The sequence below is a fragment of the Hemitrygon akajei genome, chromosome 1 (assembly GCF_048418815.1).
Source record: "Hemitrygon akajei chromosome 1, sHemAka1.3, whole genome shotgun sequence".
Classification (NCBI taxonomy): Eukaryota; Metazoa; Chordata; class Chondrichthyes; order Myliobatiformes; family Dasyatidae; genus Hemitrygon; species Hemitrygon akajei.
The window spans coordinates 192,942-211,720 of NC_133124.1; the positions used below are offsets into that span (position 1 = coordinate 192,942).

General features: G+C 43.4%; 1 protein-coding gene across 3 annotated transcripts in view; it reads left to right on the forward strand.

Annotated features, from left to right (window-relative positions):
- The window catches only part of avl9 (AVL9 homolog (S. cerevisiase)), a 305,466-nt gene that overhangs the window by 18,453 nt on the left and 268,234 nt on the right, over positions 1 to 18,779 (forward strand). For all 3 annotated transcript variants that reach the window (XM_073070590.1, XM_073070639.1, XM_073070722.1), the window contains exon 3: positions 8,693 to 8,778. In XM_073070590.1, coding sequence (XP_072926691.1) covers positions 8,693 to 8,778 — 86 coding nt within the window. The remainder of the gene's footprint in view (positions 1 to 8,692; positions 8,779 to 18,779) is intronic.

Below are 18,779 nucleotides of genomic sequence, written 5' to 3' on the forward strand. Positions count from 1 at the left end.
TTGAATTAGGGAATAACATCTACAACCCTCCAGTCCCCTGGGACCTCTCCCATCCCCATTGATGATGCAAAGATCATTGCCACAGGCTAAGCAATCTCCTCCCTCACCTCCCACAGTAGCCTGGGGTGCAAATTGTCTGGTCCCGGAGAGTTATCCAACTTAATACTTTCCAAAAGCTCCAGCACTTACTCTTCTTAATGTCTGTATGCTCAAGCTTTATCCTCTGTAAGATCCCTACAATCGCTAAGATCCTTTTCCATAGTGAATACTGAAGCAAAGTATTCACTAAGTATCTCTGCTATCGCTTCCTTACATACTTTTCCACTGTCACGCTTGATTGGTCCTATTCTCTCACGTCGTATCCTCTTGCTTTTCACATACTTGTAGAATGCCAGTGAACATTTGCCACATTCCCTTGAGAACATCTGTTCCCAATTTATGCTTCCAATTTCCTGCCTGATAGCTTCATATTTCCCCTTACTCCAATTAAACACTTTTCTAGCTTATCTATTCCTATCCCTCTCCAATGCTATGGTAAAGGAGATAGAATTGTGATCACTATCTCCAAAATGCTCTCCCACTGAGAGGCTTGACACCTGACGAGGTTCATTTTCCAATACCAAATCAAGTACAGCCTCTCCCCTTGCTCTCGGGAGATGCCTAGCAATATTTGGGAAATTAAAATTTTCCACCACAACAACCCTGTTATTATTACACTTTTCCAGAATCTCTCTCCCTATCTGCTCCTCGATGTCCTTGCTTCATTCGTTTTGAGAAAACTAGAAGTTTTTAAATCAAAACTTTTTTAGTTTACAGTTTTTAAACTGTAATGTATGCATTATAAATATTTGTTTTTACACAGTCTGGAGTAACACTACAATGTTCAGCAATGACAATAAAATTCTATTCTTTTCTATAAAAGCAAGGATACAATTCTGAGGCTTTATAAGGCATTGGTCAGATGCTCTTGGAGTACCATGAGCAGATATCTAAGAAAAGATTTGCTGGAATTGGAGAGAGGTTATGGTCCTCTTGGAGGAGCAAAACAATAGCATGGGACAAAATAGATGCTATTGAAGGTCAGTGGTCACCAATGCACGAAGTTGATAGATGGGGGTTATCTTAAATTGACTTTTTGCATAGGAAATGCACACAGAGTCTATAAAGGTGAGGCAAAACAGTGGTGAGGTCATGGACTGTATACAGATTATAGAGGAGGAGGTGTTTGCTGTCTTGAGGAAAATTAGGTGGATAAATCCCCAGGGCCTGACAAGGTGTTTCTTTGGACTCTGTGGGAGGTTAGTGCAGGAATAGCAGGGGCCCCGGCAGAGATATTTAAGATGTTCTTAGCCAAGGGTTAGGTGCTGGAGGATTGGAGGATAGTTAATGTTATTCTCAGTTGCTTGGCATTCAGATTTGATAATAAATTGGATTAGACCTTGGCTTCGTGGAAGAAGCCAGGGAGTGGTAGTAGATAGTTGCTTCTGTGACTGGAGGCCTGTGACTAGAGGCATCCAAAATTATAAGCCAAAACGATAAGGTAAATGCAATCAGCCTTTTTCCACTGAGGTTGGGTGAAACTAGAATTAGAAATCATGGATTAAGGGTGAAAGGGGACATGTTTAAGAGGAGAAGGTGGTGAGAGTGTAGAATGAGCTGCCAGCAAGATGCAGGGTCAATTTCATAGAAACATAGAAAGCCTGCTGCAGCACAATTACCCACAAAGTTGTTCCAAACATGTCCTTCCTTTATACCTACCTAGGCTTACCCTTAACCCACTATTTTTCTAAGCTCCATGTACCCATTCAGGAGTTTCTTCAAAAACCCTATCATTTACGCCTCCACCACTGCCGCCAGCAGCCCATTCCACGCACTCACCACTCTGCGGAAAACAATGCATTTATGGGAAAAATGAGGAATGTGCAGGACATATGTATTCCAAAAATGCAGAAATACTCAAAAGGTAAAATAGTGCAACTATGGCTGAAATGGGAAGTCAAAGCTATTGTAAAAGCAAAAGAAAGAGCATACAACAAAGCAAAAATTCTGGAGAGAGAGGATTGGGAAGTTTTAAAAAACTTGGAGAGCATCTAAACATCATTATAAGGGAAAAATGAAATATGAAAGCAAGCTAGCAAATAATATCAAAGTGGATGGTAAAAGTTTTTTCAACTATGGTAAAAATAAAATAGAAATGAGAGTGGACATGGGACTGCTGGAAAATGAGGCAGGAGAAATAATAATGGGACAAAGAGATGGCTGATGAACTAAATGAGTATTTTGCATCAGAGTATGCCTAGTGTGTGAAGGAAGAGAAGTGGGTGCAGTTACTATTACAAGAGAGAAGGTGCTCAAAAAGCTAGAAGACTTAAAGGTACATAAGTTATGTGGATCAGGTGAACTGCACCTTAGGGTTCTGAAAGAGGTAGCATTAGAGATTGTGGTGGCATTAGAAATGATCTTACAAAAATCATTGAACTCTGGCATGGTGCCAGAGGACTGGAAAATTGCAGATGTTACTTCACTCCTTATGAAAGGAGAAAGGCAAGCAGAAAGGAAACCGTAGACCAGTTAGCCTGACCTCAGTGGTTGGGAAGATGTTGGAGCCAATTGTTAAAGATGAGGTGATGGAGTACTTGGTGACACAGGACAAAGTCAGCATGGTTTCCTTCAGGGAAAATCCTTCCTGATGAACCTGTTGGGATTCTTTGAGAATATTACAAGTAGGATAGATAAAAGGGATGCAGTCGATGTTGTATATTTAGACTTTCAGAAAACCTTTTACAAGGTGCCACACGTGAGGCTACTTGCCAAGTTAAGTGCCAGTGGTATTGCAGTAAAGTTGTTAATATGGTTAGAGCATTGACTGATTGGTAGGAGGCAGTGAGTGGGAATAAAAGGATTCTTTTCTGGTTGGCTGCCATTGACTAGTGATGTTCCGCAGGGGTCATTGTTGGGACCACTTTTTTTTATGCTGTATATAAATGATTTATATACAGCAAGGGGGAGAGCCAGTCCCTTCTTACCATCTGACCAGCTGGCTCCAATCATTGATTCAGAGCAAACACAGAGGACCCTTGCCAGGGTTAACCCGCGAAAAGCGGGAGGTCCCGACAACATCCCTGGACGTGTGCTTGAGGAATGTGCTGATGTATTAGCAGATGTCCTGACAGACATCTTCAACATCTTTCTTAGTCAAGCCATTGTCCGCAGATGCTTCAAAACCTCCACAATCATCCCTGTAGTAAAGAAATCAGTTGTAGCCTGTCTGAATGATTACCGTTCCATTGCCCTGACCCCCATAGTGATGAAATGTTTTGAATGGCTTGTCAAGCCTCATATCACAGCCAGCCTCCCCTCATCGCTGGATCCTCTACAGTTTGCTTATCATCCAAATCGCTCTATGGAGGACGCAATATCCACCACACTGCACACAGTTCTCTCTCACTTGGACAACAAAGACACTTATGCCAGAATCCTGTACATTGATTTCAGTTCAGCGTTCAATACCATCATTCCGCAGAGACAAGTGGAGAAACTGTTGCTGCTTGGCCTTAACACTGCCATGTGTTGCTGGATTCTGGATTTCTTGACAGAGAGACCACAGTCAGTCCGTGTTGGCAGGAACATCTCTGACTCCATCACACTGACCACTGGATCCCCACAAGGTTGTGTGCTTAGCCCATTGCTGTTTACACTGCTAACACATGACTGTGCAGCCAGATTCAAGGGGAACCTGATCATTAAATTTGCTGATGATACCACAGTGGTGGGGCTCATCAGCAAAAATGATGAAACAATGTATAGGGAGGAGGTTAAACACCTAGAGAGCTGGTGCAGTGACAACAACTTGATGCTTAATGTCACCAAAACCAAGCAGATGATCGTCGATTTCAGAGGGTCTCAGCCTGAGCACACACCCCTCAGCATCAACGGCTCCACAGTGAAGAGAGTGGATAACATCAAGTTCCCTGGGGTGCAGATCTCGGACAATCTCACCTGATCCAGGAACACCACTGGGATTGTGAAACGAGTCCAGCAGAGATTGCACTTTTTGAGGAAGCTTAAACAAGCATCACTCCCCACTAACATCTTAACTACATTCTACAAAGGAGTGATTGAGAGTGTGCTGACCTTTTGCATCACAACCTGGTACTCCAGCTGCAGAGCTGTCAACAAAAAAGCCTTGCAGAGGGTGGTTAGGGGAGCAGAGAAGGTTATTGGGGTCTCCCTACCTTCTGTCCAAGACCTCTTTCAGAGTCGATGCCTCCAGAAGACACAGTACATCATTAAACACCCCTTACACCCTCTCCATGAACTGTTTGTTCTCCTGCCATCAGGTAAACGTTACAGGAGCATCAAAACAAAAACCACAAGGCTACTAAACAGCTTCCTCCCACAGGCAGTCAGACTGCTAAATAGCTGCTCTACCTGACTCTGCTTTGGACACTTTTAACTTGCACTGGACACTTATAACTTGTTTTTAACTGACATGTGGCTGCTGTGTTTTACTATTTATTGTTATGTTTATTATTTAGTGTTGCATTTGTTATGTTATGATTGCACTACTCCTGGGAAACGCTGTCTCATTCTGCCCTGCAGAACTGATGTACAGTTAGAATGACAATAAAGTTTTTGAATCTTGAATCTTGAATTTAGATGAAGGAATAGATGGCTTTGTTACCAAATTTGCAGATGATATGAAGATTGGTGGAGGGGCAGGTTGTGTTACGGGAACAAGTAGGATGTAGAAGGACTTAGATAGGTTAGGATAATGGGCAAGGGAGTGGCAAATGAAATACAATATTGGAAAATGCATGGTCATGCTCTGGTAGTAGAAATAAATCTGTGGACTATTTTCTAAATGGGGAGAAAATCCCCATTGCCCTTGCAACACTGTGTGTCAGACAGTGGTCGACAACACTGGGGCTCCACAGGGGACTGTCCTGTCTCCCTTTCTCTTCACCATCTACACCTCGGACTTCAGCTACTGCACAGAGTCTTACCATCTTCAGAAGTTTTCTGATGACTCTGCCATAGTTGGATGCATCAGCAAGGGAGATGAGGCTGAGTACAGGGCTACGGTGGGAGACTTTGTCACATGGTGTGAGCAGAATCATCTGCAGCTTAAAGTGAAAAAGACTAAGGAGCTGGTGGTGAACCTGAGGAGGGCTAAGGCACCAGTGATTTCCATCCAAGGGGTCAGTGTGGACATGGTGGAGGATTACAAATACCTGGGGATACGAATTGACAATAAACTAGACTGGTCAAAGAACACTGAGGCTGTCTACAAGAAGGGATACGAATTGACAATAAACTAGACTGGTCAAAGAACACTGAGGCTGTCTACAAGAAGGATCAGAGCCGTCTCTATTTCCTGAGGAGACTGAGGTCCTTTAACATCTGCCGGATGATGCTGAGGATGTTCTATGAGTCTGTGGTGGCCAGTGCTATCATGTTTGCTGTTGTGTGCTGGGGCAGCAGGCTGAGGGTAGCAGACACCAACAGAATCAACAAACTCATTCGTAAGGCCAGTGATGTTGTGGGGGTGGAACTGGACTCTCTGACGGTGGTGTCTGAAAAGAGGATGCTGTCCAAGTTGCATGCCATTTTGGACAATGTCTCCCATCCACTCCATAATGTACTGGTTAGGCACAGGAGTACATTCAGCCAGAGACTCATGCCACCGAGATGCAACACTGAGCGTCACAGGAAGTCATTCCTCCCTGTGGCCATCAAACTTTACAACTCCTCCCTCGGAGTGTCAGACACCCTGAGCCAATAGGCTGGTCCTGGACTTATTTCCACTTGGCATAATTTACTTATTATTTATGGTTTTATATTGCTATATTTCTACACTATTCTTGGTTGGTGCGACTGTAACGAAACCCAATTTCCCTCGGGATCAATAAAGTATGTCTGTCTGTCAAAAATCTGAGATGCAAAGGGATTTTGGAGACCTTGTGCAGAACACCCCGAAGGTTAACTTGCGGGTTGAGTCAATGGTGAGAAAGGCAAATGCCATGTTAGCATTCATTTCAAGAGGTCTAGAATATAAGAGCAAGGATGTGATGTTGAGCTTTTAAAAAGCACTGGTGAGGCCTCACCTTGAGTATTGTGAACAGTTTTGGGCCCACATTTTAGAAAAGAAGTGCTGGAGAGGGTCCAGAGGAGGTTCACAAGAATGATTCCAGAAGTGAAAGTGTTATTATACGAGGAACATTTAATGGCTCTGGGTCTGTACTCGCTGGAATTTTTAAAGATGAGGGGGGATCTCATTGAAACCTTTTGAATGTTGAAAGGCCTAAATAGAGTAGATGTGGAAAGGATGTTTCCCATGGTGGGAGAGTCTAAGACAAAAGGGCACAGTCTCAGGATAGAGGGGCACTCTTTCAAAACAGAGTTGCAGAAATTTTTTTTTTAGCCAAAGGGTGGTGTATTTGTGGAATTTGTTGCCACATGCAGCTTTGGAGGCTAGGATGTTGGGTGTATTTAAGGCAGAGATTGATAGGTTCTTGATTGGACATGGATTCAAAGGTTATGGGGAGAAGGCTGGGAACTACTGGGGTTGAGGATGAGAAAAAAAGGACCAGTCATGATTGAATGGTGAAGCAGACTCAATGGGCCAAATGGCCTAATTCTGCTCTGATGTCTTATGGTCTTATGGTATGGATCGATAACTGACTTATGCATATTGATCCGTTGTCTTCACATGCACACTAGTGTCTCTCTGTCCCTGCAATGGGAATACACCAGCTATAGCCATCCTGTATGTGTACTTTTATTTTAATTGATATGTAGTGTATATGGATTTCAGCAAGGCATTTGATAAGGTTAGTCAGAGGCTTTTTCCCAGGGCTTAAATGGTTAGCATGAGAGGACACAGTTTTAAGGTGTTGAGTTTTGAGTTTAAGAGACGAGAGGTAATGTTGCAGTTATATAGGACCTTGGTCAGACTGTGCTCAATTCTATTCACCTCGCTACAGGAAGGATGTGGAAACCATAGAAAGGGTGCACAGGAAATTTACAAGGACGTTGCCTGGATTGGGGAGCATGCCTTACAAGAATAGGTTGAGTGAACTTGGCCTTTTCTCTTTGGAGCGACGGAGGATGAGAGGTGACCTGACAGAGGTGTACAAGATAATGAGAGGCATTGATCGTGTGGATAGTCAGAGGCTTTTTCCCAGGGCTGGAATGGCTAGCACGAGAGGGCATAGTTTTAAGGTGCTTGGAAGTAGGTACAGAGGAGCTGTCAGGGGTAAGTTTTTTTACGCAGAGAGTGGTGAGTGTGTGGAATGGGCTGCTGGTGGCAGAGGTGGAGGTGGAAACGATAGGGTCTTTTAAGGGACTCCTGGGTTAGGTACATGTAGATTAGAAAAATAGAGGGCTATGTGTAAGCCTAGGTAGTTCTAAGGTAAGGACATGTTCAGCACAGCTTTTTGGGCCGAAGGGCCTGTATTGTGCTGTAGGTTCTCTATGTTTCTATGTAATTATACAGACACAGCAAAGTGGTGACAAGTATGAATCACAAAAGGTTGGTTTGCAGGTGCAGCAGGCTAACAAGAAGGCAAATGCTTTATTGCGAGAGGGATTGAAATTATGAGCAGGGAGGTTATGCTGCAACTGTATAGGGCCATTGTGAGGCTGTATCTGGATAATTACATACAGTTTTGTTTTCCTTACTTGAGGAAGGATATACTGGCTTTGGAGACCATGCAGTGGAGGTACAGCAGGTTGATTCCAGAGATGAGGGGGTTAGACTATGAGAAGAGATTGAGTCGCCAGGGACTGGACTTGCTGGAATTCAGAGGAATGAGAGGAGATCTTATAGAAACATAAAATTATGAAGTGGGTAGATAAGAGGCAGGCAAGTTGTTTCCACTGGTAGGTGAGACTAGAACTAAGGGACCTAGCCTCAAGATTTGTGGGAGTAAATTTAGGACAGAGGAGGAACTGTTTTTCCCAAAGAGTGATGAGTCTGTGGAATTCTCTGCCCAAAGAAGCAGTGAAGGCTACCTCAGTAAATATATTTAAGAGAAGATTGAATATATATTTGCATTGTAGTGGAATTAAGGGTTATGGGGGAAAAGGCAGGAAGGTGGAGATGAATCTATGGTCAGATCAGCCAAGATCTTATTGAATGGTGGAGCAGGCTCATTGGGCTACATGCCCTAATCCTATTTCTTATGTTCCCCATTTGCCCGATGTTTCAATCTCCCTCATCATTTTAATTAGTGAACAATGGAATCAAACTTCGACTCACATGCCCCCCCCCACCCCTGCAGCCTCCTCGCCGCAAGACTTGTGCTTGTTGCCTCCCAGAATCCTCTAGGATAGTGCAAAGCTCTGAATCACCCAAACTGTCTCCAAACTGCAAATCACAGGCTCCAACAGTTCTACCAACACATTCGAGGATGCAAAAAACATAGAAGAGATGTAATAAATAGTTTTGAGGTTTATCCAGATGATGTAGACCGTGGGAGCATTGTATGCAGGCACCATCTTGACTAGATATATGCGCTACTAGGGAGGTGATGGTAGCAGATATGAGAGCAACGTTTCAAAGGCATTTAGATAAACACATGAACAGACAGGGAATGGAGGGACTGTGAGTCCTGTGTAGGCAGTGGCTGAAGGACCTGTTGAAGTGCTGTGCTGTTTTCTGATTGTTCTCTCTCCTTCTCTCATTCAGATACAATTTACTTCCATTTGCCTCCAAGGAGTGGGAATGAAAAGACAGTTTATGGTGTTTCCTGCTACCGCCAGATCGATGCCAAGGTCTGTTTTCCTTAATGAAAATATAATTAATGATTTGTTTTGACAGCTGGTTTGCAAACTGTGTTCAGGGAAAAGGCTAACTTGTCTAAAGCTTCAGCAGTCAATTGCATGTAATTTGTGAAATTTTCTGGAGTTATTGTCTGTAACTTTGACCAGCAGCCAATCTGGACATCAGAAGTTTGGAGAGGAGGGGACAACAATCAGGTCCACTGCCTGAGGATAAAAAGGCAGCAGCAACAACAGACAATAGACAGTAGGTGCAGGAGTAGGTCATTCGGCCCTTCTAGCTAGCACCGCCATTCACTGTGATCATGGCTGATCATACACAATCAGTACCCCATTCTTGCCCTCTCCCCATATCCCTTGACCCCGCTATCTATAAGAGCTCTACCTACCTCTCTTGAATGCATCCAGAGACTTGGCCTCCACTGCCTTCTGGGGCAGAGCATTCCACATATCCACCACTCTCTGGGTGAAAAAGTTTTTCCACATCTCTGTTCAAATGGCCTACCCCTTATTCTTAAACTGTGGCCTCTAGTTCTGGACTCACTCATCAGCGGGAACATGCTTCCTGCCTCCAGTGTGTCTAATCCCTTAATAATCTTATGTTTCAATCAGATCCCCTCTCATCCTTCTAAATTCCAGTGTATACAAGCCCAGTCGCTCCATTCTTTCAACATATGACAGTCCCGCCATTCTGGGAATTAACCTTGTGAACCTACGCTGCACTCCCTCAATAGCAAGAATGTCCTTCCTCAAATTTGGAGACCAAAACTGCACACAATACTCCAGGTGTGGTCTCACCAGGGCTCTGTACAGCTGCAGAAGGACCTCTATACTCCTATACTCAATTCCTCTTGTTATAAAAGCCAGCATGCCATTAGCCTTCTTCACTGCACGCTGTACCTGCATGCTTGCTTTCATTGACTGATGTACAAGAACACCTAGATCTCGTTGTACTTCCCCTTTTCCTAACGACTCCATTTAGATAGTAATCTAAACAGTGCTTTGACCAGCGACCAATTGGCGTTTGGGATTGATTAGTAAGAGTAAATTAAAGGAAGGCAGCGGCCATCATTGGAAAGGACATAGAGTGGTGATCTTGCAACTTAAGCTCTTTGAGGCTTCACTCAGAGAAAGCAAATGAAAGAAAAGCTCCTTTTTCCCTTTATATATGCTCAGCTCGTACAGTGGAAATGTCAGTCAGGATAGTGAAAAGATCTCCAGTGTCCCTGATGACTACAACTGTGAGAAGTGCATCCAACTGCAGCTTCGAACAAACCGTATTAAGGAGTTGGAGCTGGAACTGGATGAACTCTAGATCATTCAGGGGGGGTGATAGGTAGGACATGTAGAGAGATAGTTACCCCCAAGGTGAGGACGTAGGAAACAGGGTGACAGTCAGGAATGGGAAAGGGGTTAAGGAGCCAGTGCAGAGTACACCCATGACCATCCCCCTCAACAACAGGTACATTACTTTGGATACTGCCAGGGGAAATGAAGTAGCAGAGGGAAGTCACAGTGATCAGTTCTCTGGCACTGAGTCTGCACCTGAACTGGAGGGGTGCTAATATCCTAGTGGGAAGATTTGTTAATACTGCCCAGTGGGTTTAAACTAGAGTTGCAGGGAGATGGGAACCAGAGTGCTGGAAAAGATAGTGGAGAGGTTGTGGAGACAGATGTTGGTAAAACCTCGGGCAAAGTTAGAAATCAGAAGGTTGAGCATGGTCCAACTAGTGCCCTGAGCTGCATATATTTCAATGCAAGGAATATTGTAGGAAAGGCAGATGATAGTGCTAAAGATGCAGTAGCTGGTTTACAAACAGAGGCAGTGCAATGAGGAGAGGCTGTTGATAGGGCAAAATTGCAGTCAATAGGATGAATTGCAATGTAAAAAGCAGACAAAATTGAAAAGTGTGAATACATGACTGAAGGTGTTATATTTGAATGTGTGTAGTATATGGAATAAGGTTGGTGAACACAGCACGGATGTAGTTTGGCAGGAATGATGTTAGGGGCATCACTGATCATGGCTGAAAGAGTATAGCTGGGAGCTTAATATCCAAGGATACACATTGTATTGAAAGGATAGGGATGAAGACAGAGAGGGTGTTGTTGCTCTATTGGTAAAAAATGAAGTAAAATCAATATAGAGAGGCAACATAGGGTTGGAAGATGTAGAAACATTGTGGATAGATCAAAGGAATTGTAAGGGTAAAAAGACCCAGATGGGAGTTGTATACAGACCCCAAAACAGTAGTAAGGATGTGGCCTACAAATTACAATGTGAGATAGAAAATGCAAACGGGCAATGTTATAATAGTCATGGGGGGGGGGGGGGTCTTAAGTATGAAGGTAGATTGGGAAAATCAGGTTGGTGATGGATTCCAGCAGGGGGAAATTTCTATAGTGCTTATGAGAAGGCTTTTTAGAGCAGCTTATGGTTGAGCTCACTATTCTGGATTGGATGTTGTGCAATATACCAGAATTCATTTGAGAGCTTAAGACAAAATAACCCTGAGGGGCAAGTAATCATTCAATGATCAAATTCACCCTGAAATTTGAGAAGGAGAAGCTGAAGTCAGATGTATCAGTATAACAGTGGGGTAAAGAGAATTACAGAGGCATGAGAGAGGAGCTGGCCAGAATTGATTGGAGAAGAACACTGGCAGGGGTGACAGCAGAGCAGTAATAGCTGGAATTTCTGGATGCAGTTTGAAAGCACAAGATGTATACATCCCAAAGAGGAAAAAGTATTCTAAAGGAAAGAAGATACAATAGTGGTTAACAAGAGGTCAAAGTCAAAGAAAGGTTATACAATAGAGCAAAAATTAATGAGAAGGTGGAGAATTTGGAAGCTATTAAAAACAAACAAAGTAACTAAAGAGTCATTAAGACAGTAAAGATGCAATACAAAAGTAAGCTAGCCAGTAATATTAAACACAATACCAAAAGTTTCTTCAGAGTCCTCTTACTAGGTGTAGGCCCCAAGTTGGGCTCTAGGTCGACCTGTACCTCTTGTACCAGGGGCAGCAGGTGGTTCCAATGGAGAATCTAACATAGAAAACCTATAGCACAATACAGGCTCTTCAGCCCACAAAGCTGTGCTGCACAGGTCCTTACCTTAGAAATTACCTAGGGTTACCCATAGCCCTCTATTTTTCTAAGCTCCATGTACCTATTCAGGAGTCTTTTAAAAGACCTTATCGTATCTGCCTCCACCACCGTTGCCAGCAGCCCATTGCACACACTCACCAATCAGCGTTAAAAAAACTTACCCCTGACATTTCCTCTGTACCTACTCCCAAGCACCTTAAAACTGTGCCCTCTTGTGCTAGCCGTTTCAGTCCTGGGGAAAAACCTCTGACTATCCATACGATCAATGCCTCTCATCATCTTATATGCTTCTATCAGGTCACCTCTCATCCTCGGTCGCACCAAGGAAAAAAGACCAAGTTCACTCAACCAATTTTCTTAAGGCAAGCTCCCCAATCCAGGCAACATCCTTGTAACCATATAACAATTACAGCACGGAAACAGGCCATCTCGGCCCTTCTAGTCCGTGCCGAACGCTTACTCTCACCTAGTTCCACTGGCTTGGACTCAGACCATAACCCTCCATTCCTTTCCTGTCCATATGCCTATCCAATTATACATTAAATGACAATACTGAACCTGCCTCTACTACTTCTACTGGAAGCTCGTTCCACACAGCTACCACTCTCTGAGTAAAGAAATTCCCCTCGTGTTACCCTTAAACTTTTGCCCCCAACTCTCAACTAATGTCCTCTTGTTTGAATCTCCCTTACTCTCAATAGAAAAAGCCTATACACGTCAACTCTATCTATCCCCCTCATAATTTTAAATACCTCTATCAAGTCCCCCCTCAACCTTCTATGCTCCAAAGAATAAAGACCTAACATGTTCAACCTTTCCCTGTAACTTAGGTGATGAAACCCAGGTAACATTCTAGTAAATCTCTCTATTTTGTTGACATCTTTCTTATAATTCATTGACCAGAACTGTACACAATACTCCAAATTTTGCCTTACCAATGCCTTGTACAATTTTAACATTACATAACAACTCCTATACTCAATGCTCTAATTTATAAAGGCCAGCATACCAAAAGCTTTCTTCATCACCCTATCCACATGAGATTCCACCTTCAGGGAACTATGCTCCTTTATTCCTAGAACACTCTGTTCTACTGCATTCTTCAATGCCCTACCATTTACCATGTATGTCCTATTTGGATTATTCCTACCAAAATGTAGCACCTCACACTTAACAGCTTTAAACTCCATCTGCCATCGTTCAGCCCACTCTTCTAACTGACCTAAATCTCTCTGCAAGCTTTAAAAACCTCCTTCATTATCCACAACGCCATCTACCTTAGTATCATTTGCATACTTACTAATCCAATTTACCACCCCATCATCCAGATCATTAATGTATATGACAAAAACATTGGACCCAGTACAGATCCCTGAGGCACACCACTAGTCACCGGCCTCCATCCTGACAGTTATCCACCACTACTCTCTGGCATCTCCCATCCAGCCACTGTTGAATCCATTTTACTACTTCAATGTTAATACCTAAAGATTGAACCTTCCTAACTAACCATCCATGCGGAACCTTGTCAGAGGCCTTACTGAAGTCCATATAGACAACATCCATTGCTTTACCCTCGTCAACTTTCCTCGTAACCTCTTCAAAAAATTCAGTAAGATTTGTCAAACATGACCTTCCACGCACAAATCCATGCTGACTGTTCCTGATCAGACCCTGTCTATCCAGATAATTATATATACCATCTGTAAGAATACGTTCCATTAATTTACCCACCACTGACGTCAAACTGATAGGCCTATAATTGAACACAAAATGCTGGCAGAACTCAGCAGGCTGGACAGCATCTATGGGAGGAGGTAATAACGACATTTCGGGCCGAAACGTCGTTATTACCTCCTCCCATAGATGCTGTCCGGCCTGCTGAGTTCTGTCAGCATTTCATGTTTTTTAATTTGTTTCCAGCATCTGCAGATTTCACTCGTGAGGCCTATAATTGCTAGGTTTACTCTGAGAACCCTTTTTAAACAATGGAACCAGATGAGCAATACACCAGTCCTCCGGCACCATCGCTGTTTCTAATGACATTTGAAATATTTCTGTCAGAGCCCTTGCTATTTCTACACTAATTTCCCTCAAGGTCCTAGGGAATATCGTGTCAGGACCTGCAGATTTATCCACTTTTATATTCCTTAAAAGCGCCAGTACTTCCTCCTCTTTAATCATTATAATTTCCATAACTACCCTGCTTGTTTCCCTTAACTTACAGAATTCAATATCCTTGTCCTTAGTGAATACCGAACAAAAGAAATTGTTGAAGATCTACTCCATCTCTTTGGGCTCCACACATAGCTGTCCATTCTGATTCTCTAAGGGACCAATTTTATCCCTCACTATCCTTTTGCTATTAATATAACTGTAGAAACCCTTTGGATTTACTTTCACCTTACTTGCCAAAGCAACCTTGTATCTTCTTTTAGCTTTTCTAATTTCTTTCTTAAGATTCTTCTTACATTCTTTATATTCCTCGAGCACCTCATTTACTCCATGCTGCCTATATTTATTGTAGATATCTCTCTTTTTTCTAACCAAGTTTACAATATCCCTTGAAAACCTCTCAAACTTCTCAATATCAATATCTTCTCAATATCTCAATATCTCTCTTAAACTTTTAACCTTTCCTTTAAACCTAACGGGAACATAAAGATTCTGTACCCTCAAAATTTCACCTTTAAATGACTTCCATTTCTCTATTATATCCTTCCCATAAAACAAATTGTCCCAATCCTTTCGGATCTCCTCAAAGTTAGCCTTTCTCCAATCAAAAATCTCAACCCTGGGTCCGGTCCTATCCTTCTCCATAATTATATTGAAACTAATGGCATTGTGATCACTGGACCCAAAGTGCTCCCCACCACATACCTCTGTCACCTGACCTATTTCATTCCCTAACATAAGATCCAACACTGCCCCTTCTCTAGTTCGTACCTCTATGTATTGCTGCAAAAAACTATCCTGCACACATTTTACAAACTCCAAACCATCCATCCCTTTTACAGTATTGGCTTCCCAGTCTATGTGTGGAAAATTAAAATCTCACACAATCACAACCCTGTGCTTACTACAAATATCTGCTATCTCCTTGCAAATTTGCTCCTCCAATTCTTGCTCCCCGTTAGGTGGTCTATAATACACCCCTATAAATGTTACTACACCTTTCCCATTCCTCAATTCCACCCAAATAGTCTCCCCAGACGAGCCCTTTAATCTGTCCTGCCAGAGCACCGCTGTAATATTTTCTCTGACAAGCAACGCTGTAATATTTTCTCTGACAAGCAACGCAACACCTCCCCCTCTTATCCCTCTGATTCTATCACACCTGAAGCAATGAAATCCAGGAATATTTAGTTGCCAATCACACCCCTCCTACAACCATGTTTCACTAATAGCTACAACATCATATTTCCAGGTATCTATCCATGCTCTAAGCTCATCCACCTTTCTTACAATGCTCCTAGCATTAAAATAAATGCATTTAAGAAATTCTCCACCTCTTCCTCTCTGTTTATCTCTAACAGTACAAAGAACTTTACTGTCTTTTTCTTCCTTCTCCCATACATCTGTTCCTACACTCTGGTTCTCTGGTTGTAAATCTCCTCTGCACCTTTTCTATGGTTTCCACATCCTTCCTGTAGTGAGGTGACCAGAACTTCACAGTACTCCATGTGAAGTCTGACTAGGATCCTACATAGCTGCGACATTACCTCTCAGCTCTTAAACTCAATCCCACAATTGATGAAGGCCAATACACCATATGCTTTCTTAACCACAGTCAACCTGCGCAGCAGCTTTGAATGTCCTATGGACTTGGACTCCAAGAACCTTCTAATCCTCCACACTCCCAAGAGTCTTACCACTAATACTATATTCTGCCATCATATTTGATCTACCAAAATGAACCACCTCACACTTAGCTGTGTTGAACTCCATCTGCCAATTCCACAGACCTCTGTGGAATACTACTAGTCACCAGCAGCCAGCCAGAAAAGGCTCCCTTTATTCCCACTCTTTGCCTCCTGCCAATCAGCCACTGCTTTATCCATCCTAGAATCTATCCTGTATTACCATGGGCTTGTAGTTTGTGAAGCAGCCTAATGTGTGGCACCTTCTCAAAGGCCTTCTTAAAATCCATGTACACAACATCAACCAATACTCTTTTGCCCATCCTGCTTGTCATTTCCTCAAATAATTCCAGCAAATTTTTCAGACAAGATGTTCCCTTGAGGAAACCATGCTGATTATGGCTTATTTTATCATGTGCTTCCAAGTACCCTGAGACCTCATCTTTAATAATCATCTCCAACATCTTCCCAATCACTAAGGTCAGACCTACTGGCCTAGTTTCCTTTCTTCTGCCTTCCTGAAGATTTTCAACTTTTCAGTCTTCTGGAACTATTCCGGAATCTAGTGATTCTTGAAAGTTCATTTCAAGACAAGATAATGCCTTCATGATCTGTTCAGCCACCCCTTTCAGAACTCTGGGCCAGGTGACTTATCTACCTTCAGACCTTTGAGTTTCCCAAGAATCTTCTCTTAATTATGGTAACTTCACACACTTCATGATCCCTGACACCTGGAACTCTCACCATACTGCTAGTGTTTTCCAAAGAGAAGACATGCAAAATACTTATTTAGTTCTTCTGCCATTTCCATGCTCCCCATTATTACTTCTCCAGCATCATTTTCCAGCAGTCCGATATCCACTTTTGCCTCTCTTTTGCTGTAATGTAATGGTTTCCTGTAGCAGTAATGTTTGGGCTATGACTAGAGATAATGGGGCTTTGGAATGTGGGCGATTCAATGAGAGGGATGTTGTTCTTTCTTGTGGGTCTGGGAGCAGGGAATTCGCAGTCTTTTGCCGGGGAGAGATGAGGAGAGAAGACGTAAATGGAGAGAGTTGGTAGACCGCTGGATGGAGTGGACTTGGAGTGAGGGTCCGAGGGTCAGCTACACTTGGAGGAGGTCAAGGGGGAATCAGTGGACTGAACCGTAAGCTCCAACGTTGTGCATTAGACTGTTTCATGAGAATGGGCCCTTTTCTGTTTTTGTTTCTTTACTAACCATATAGTCAAATTAAGAATTATAAAGCTCAATCGTTTAATCGCATATTGTGTACTGTTTGTTATTTCATGGTACTGATTTGTAACAGGGGACACATCGCACAGCATCCACCCAAACAAGATTTCTTAAGTTTGGCCGGGCCGAGGGCTGTCTTCCCCTACATTAAGCCACTAGTTGAACTGAGAGTTACAATTGTATGGATATCGATCGTGATTGATTTTGTTGAATGCTGTGCAATTACCCTGAGCATTGAACCAGTGGGGTAGATACTCATACTTTGAATGAATTGTTAATTTGAATCTTTAACTGTTAAGAACTGTTAAAGTTGCAATTGCAGGGCAGAGGTTTAATAAAATGCCTGGCACAGCTCTCATTTTAATGCAGACCAGCGCTGATGTACCGGTAGCTGGGGGTGGAGGTTTCAAAGACAAGGTTTTATCATTTCTGAGGAGTGAGGGGAAGGAGTGGTCGGATTTGGAATGTCTAATTAGTCTATGTCCTCCAGTGAAGAGTGAGAATTCTGAGTTAGTATCTGCCCTTACCTTTCTGGTGAATAAATGGAAAAATGCACAGGTTCAAAGTCCCAGCTATGATAAGCTCCGCCTATTCACTGAATGCTCACCCCTAAAGAGAAAGAGAAGTATAAGGCTTGGGTGGAGCAGACCTCTCAGTTGTTAGATGAGTGGCAGTGCTCTGATGACGTAAGGTGACAGAGACTGGTTGAAAGTTTGAATGGGCGGACTGCTGACATTGTGAGAGCCACCAGGTTACAGTATCCCCTAGCAACAGCTGTCAATTACATGCAAGCACTGGACAATGTTTTTGGCCTGACAGGAAGCTCAATGGAGCTCATGGTGGGGTTTTAGAACATGCATCAGGAGAAGGGGAAGAAGCTTTCTGCTTATGTTTTTTGGCTAGAGAGATGGCTAAATTGTTCGCAGCGCAGAGGGGTCATTCAGGCAGCTGAGGTGGATCAGTTAAGAGTGGACCAGATAGCCAGGGCCGCCTGGTCCCAGGACATGATTGCTTGGGGTCTTTGACAGTTTTGTAAGACACCATCTTACACCCCTCCATCTTTTGTTGAGCTGATTAGAGAGGTACGGGAAGAGGAGAACGTGTCAGAGGTGCAGGAGGCCTCCGTCAGCAGGGTACAGTCCTCAGTAGTAGTGCCCTGTGGGGAAGTGACCATGGATGGCCTACCCCAGGGAGTGGTAGAGGAGAATGTGACAGAGTTGAGAATGGAGATATGTCAGTTGTTATCAGGGGGTGTGACCTCACCCCCATTTGATGGAGCTGATGGGGGTGGGCCCTATTCCTGAAGGCTTAATGGGACCATGCTCCAGTGTGTTGCTGAGGATAGAGGGTATTTATGCTAAAGCCATACTCGACAGTGGGTCGCAGGTCACGTTGTTGTACCGTTCATTTTACAACTGGTATCTGAAGCATTTACCATTGGCCCCATTCAGGGCACTGGAGATCTGGGGGCTTAGTGCTAGTGATTATCCGTACAACGGTTCTTTGTCAATTCTCGGAGACCGACGTGGGAGTGTCTGAGGTCCTTGATACATTGGTGCTGGTTTGTCCAGACCCTGTTGAGAAGGGCGGCGTTTCAATTCTGGTGAGGACCAACACCCTTTTTGTGAGGAGGCTCAAGGGGGCCTGCAAGAAGGCTGGTGAGAGCTTTCTGGGAGCATTGTCCGTTCACCCAGTGTTTCAAGCTGCTTTTGAGGAAATGCATGGCTGCATTGGGCCGGATACCGAATTTAGACGAGGGTGGTTCACCTAGTCGAAGCCAATGGCGGTAC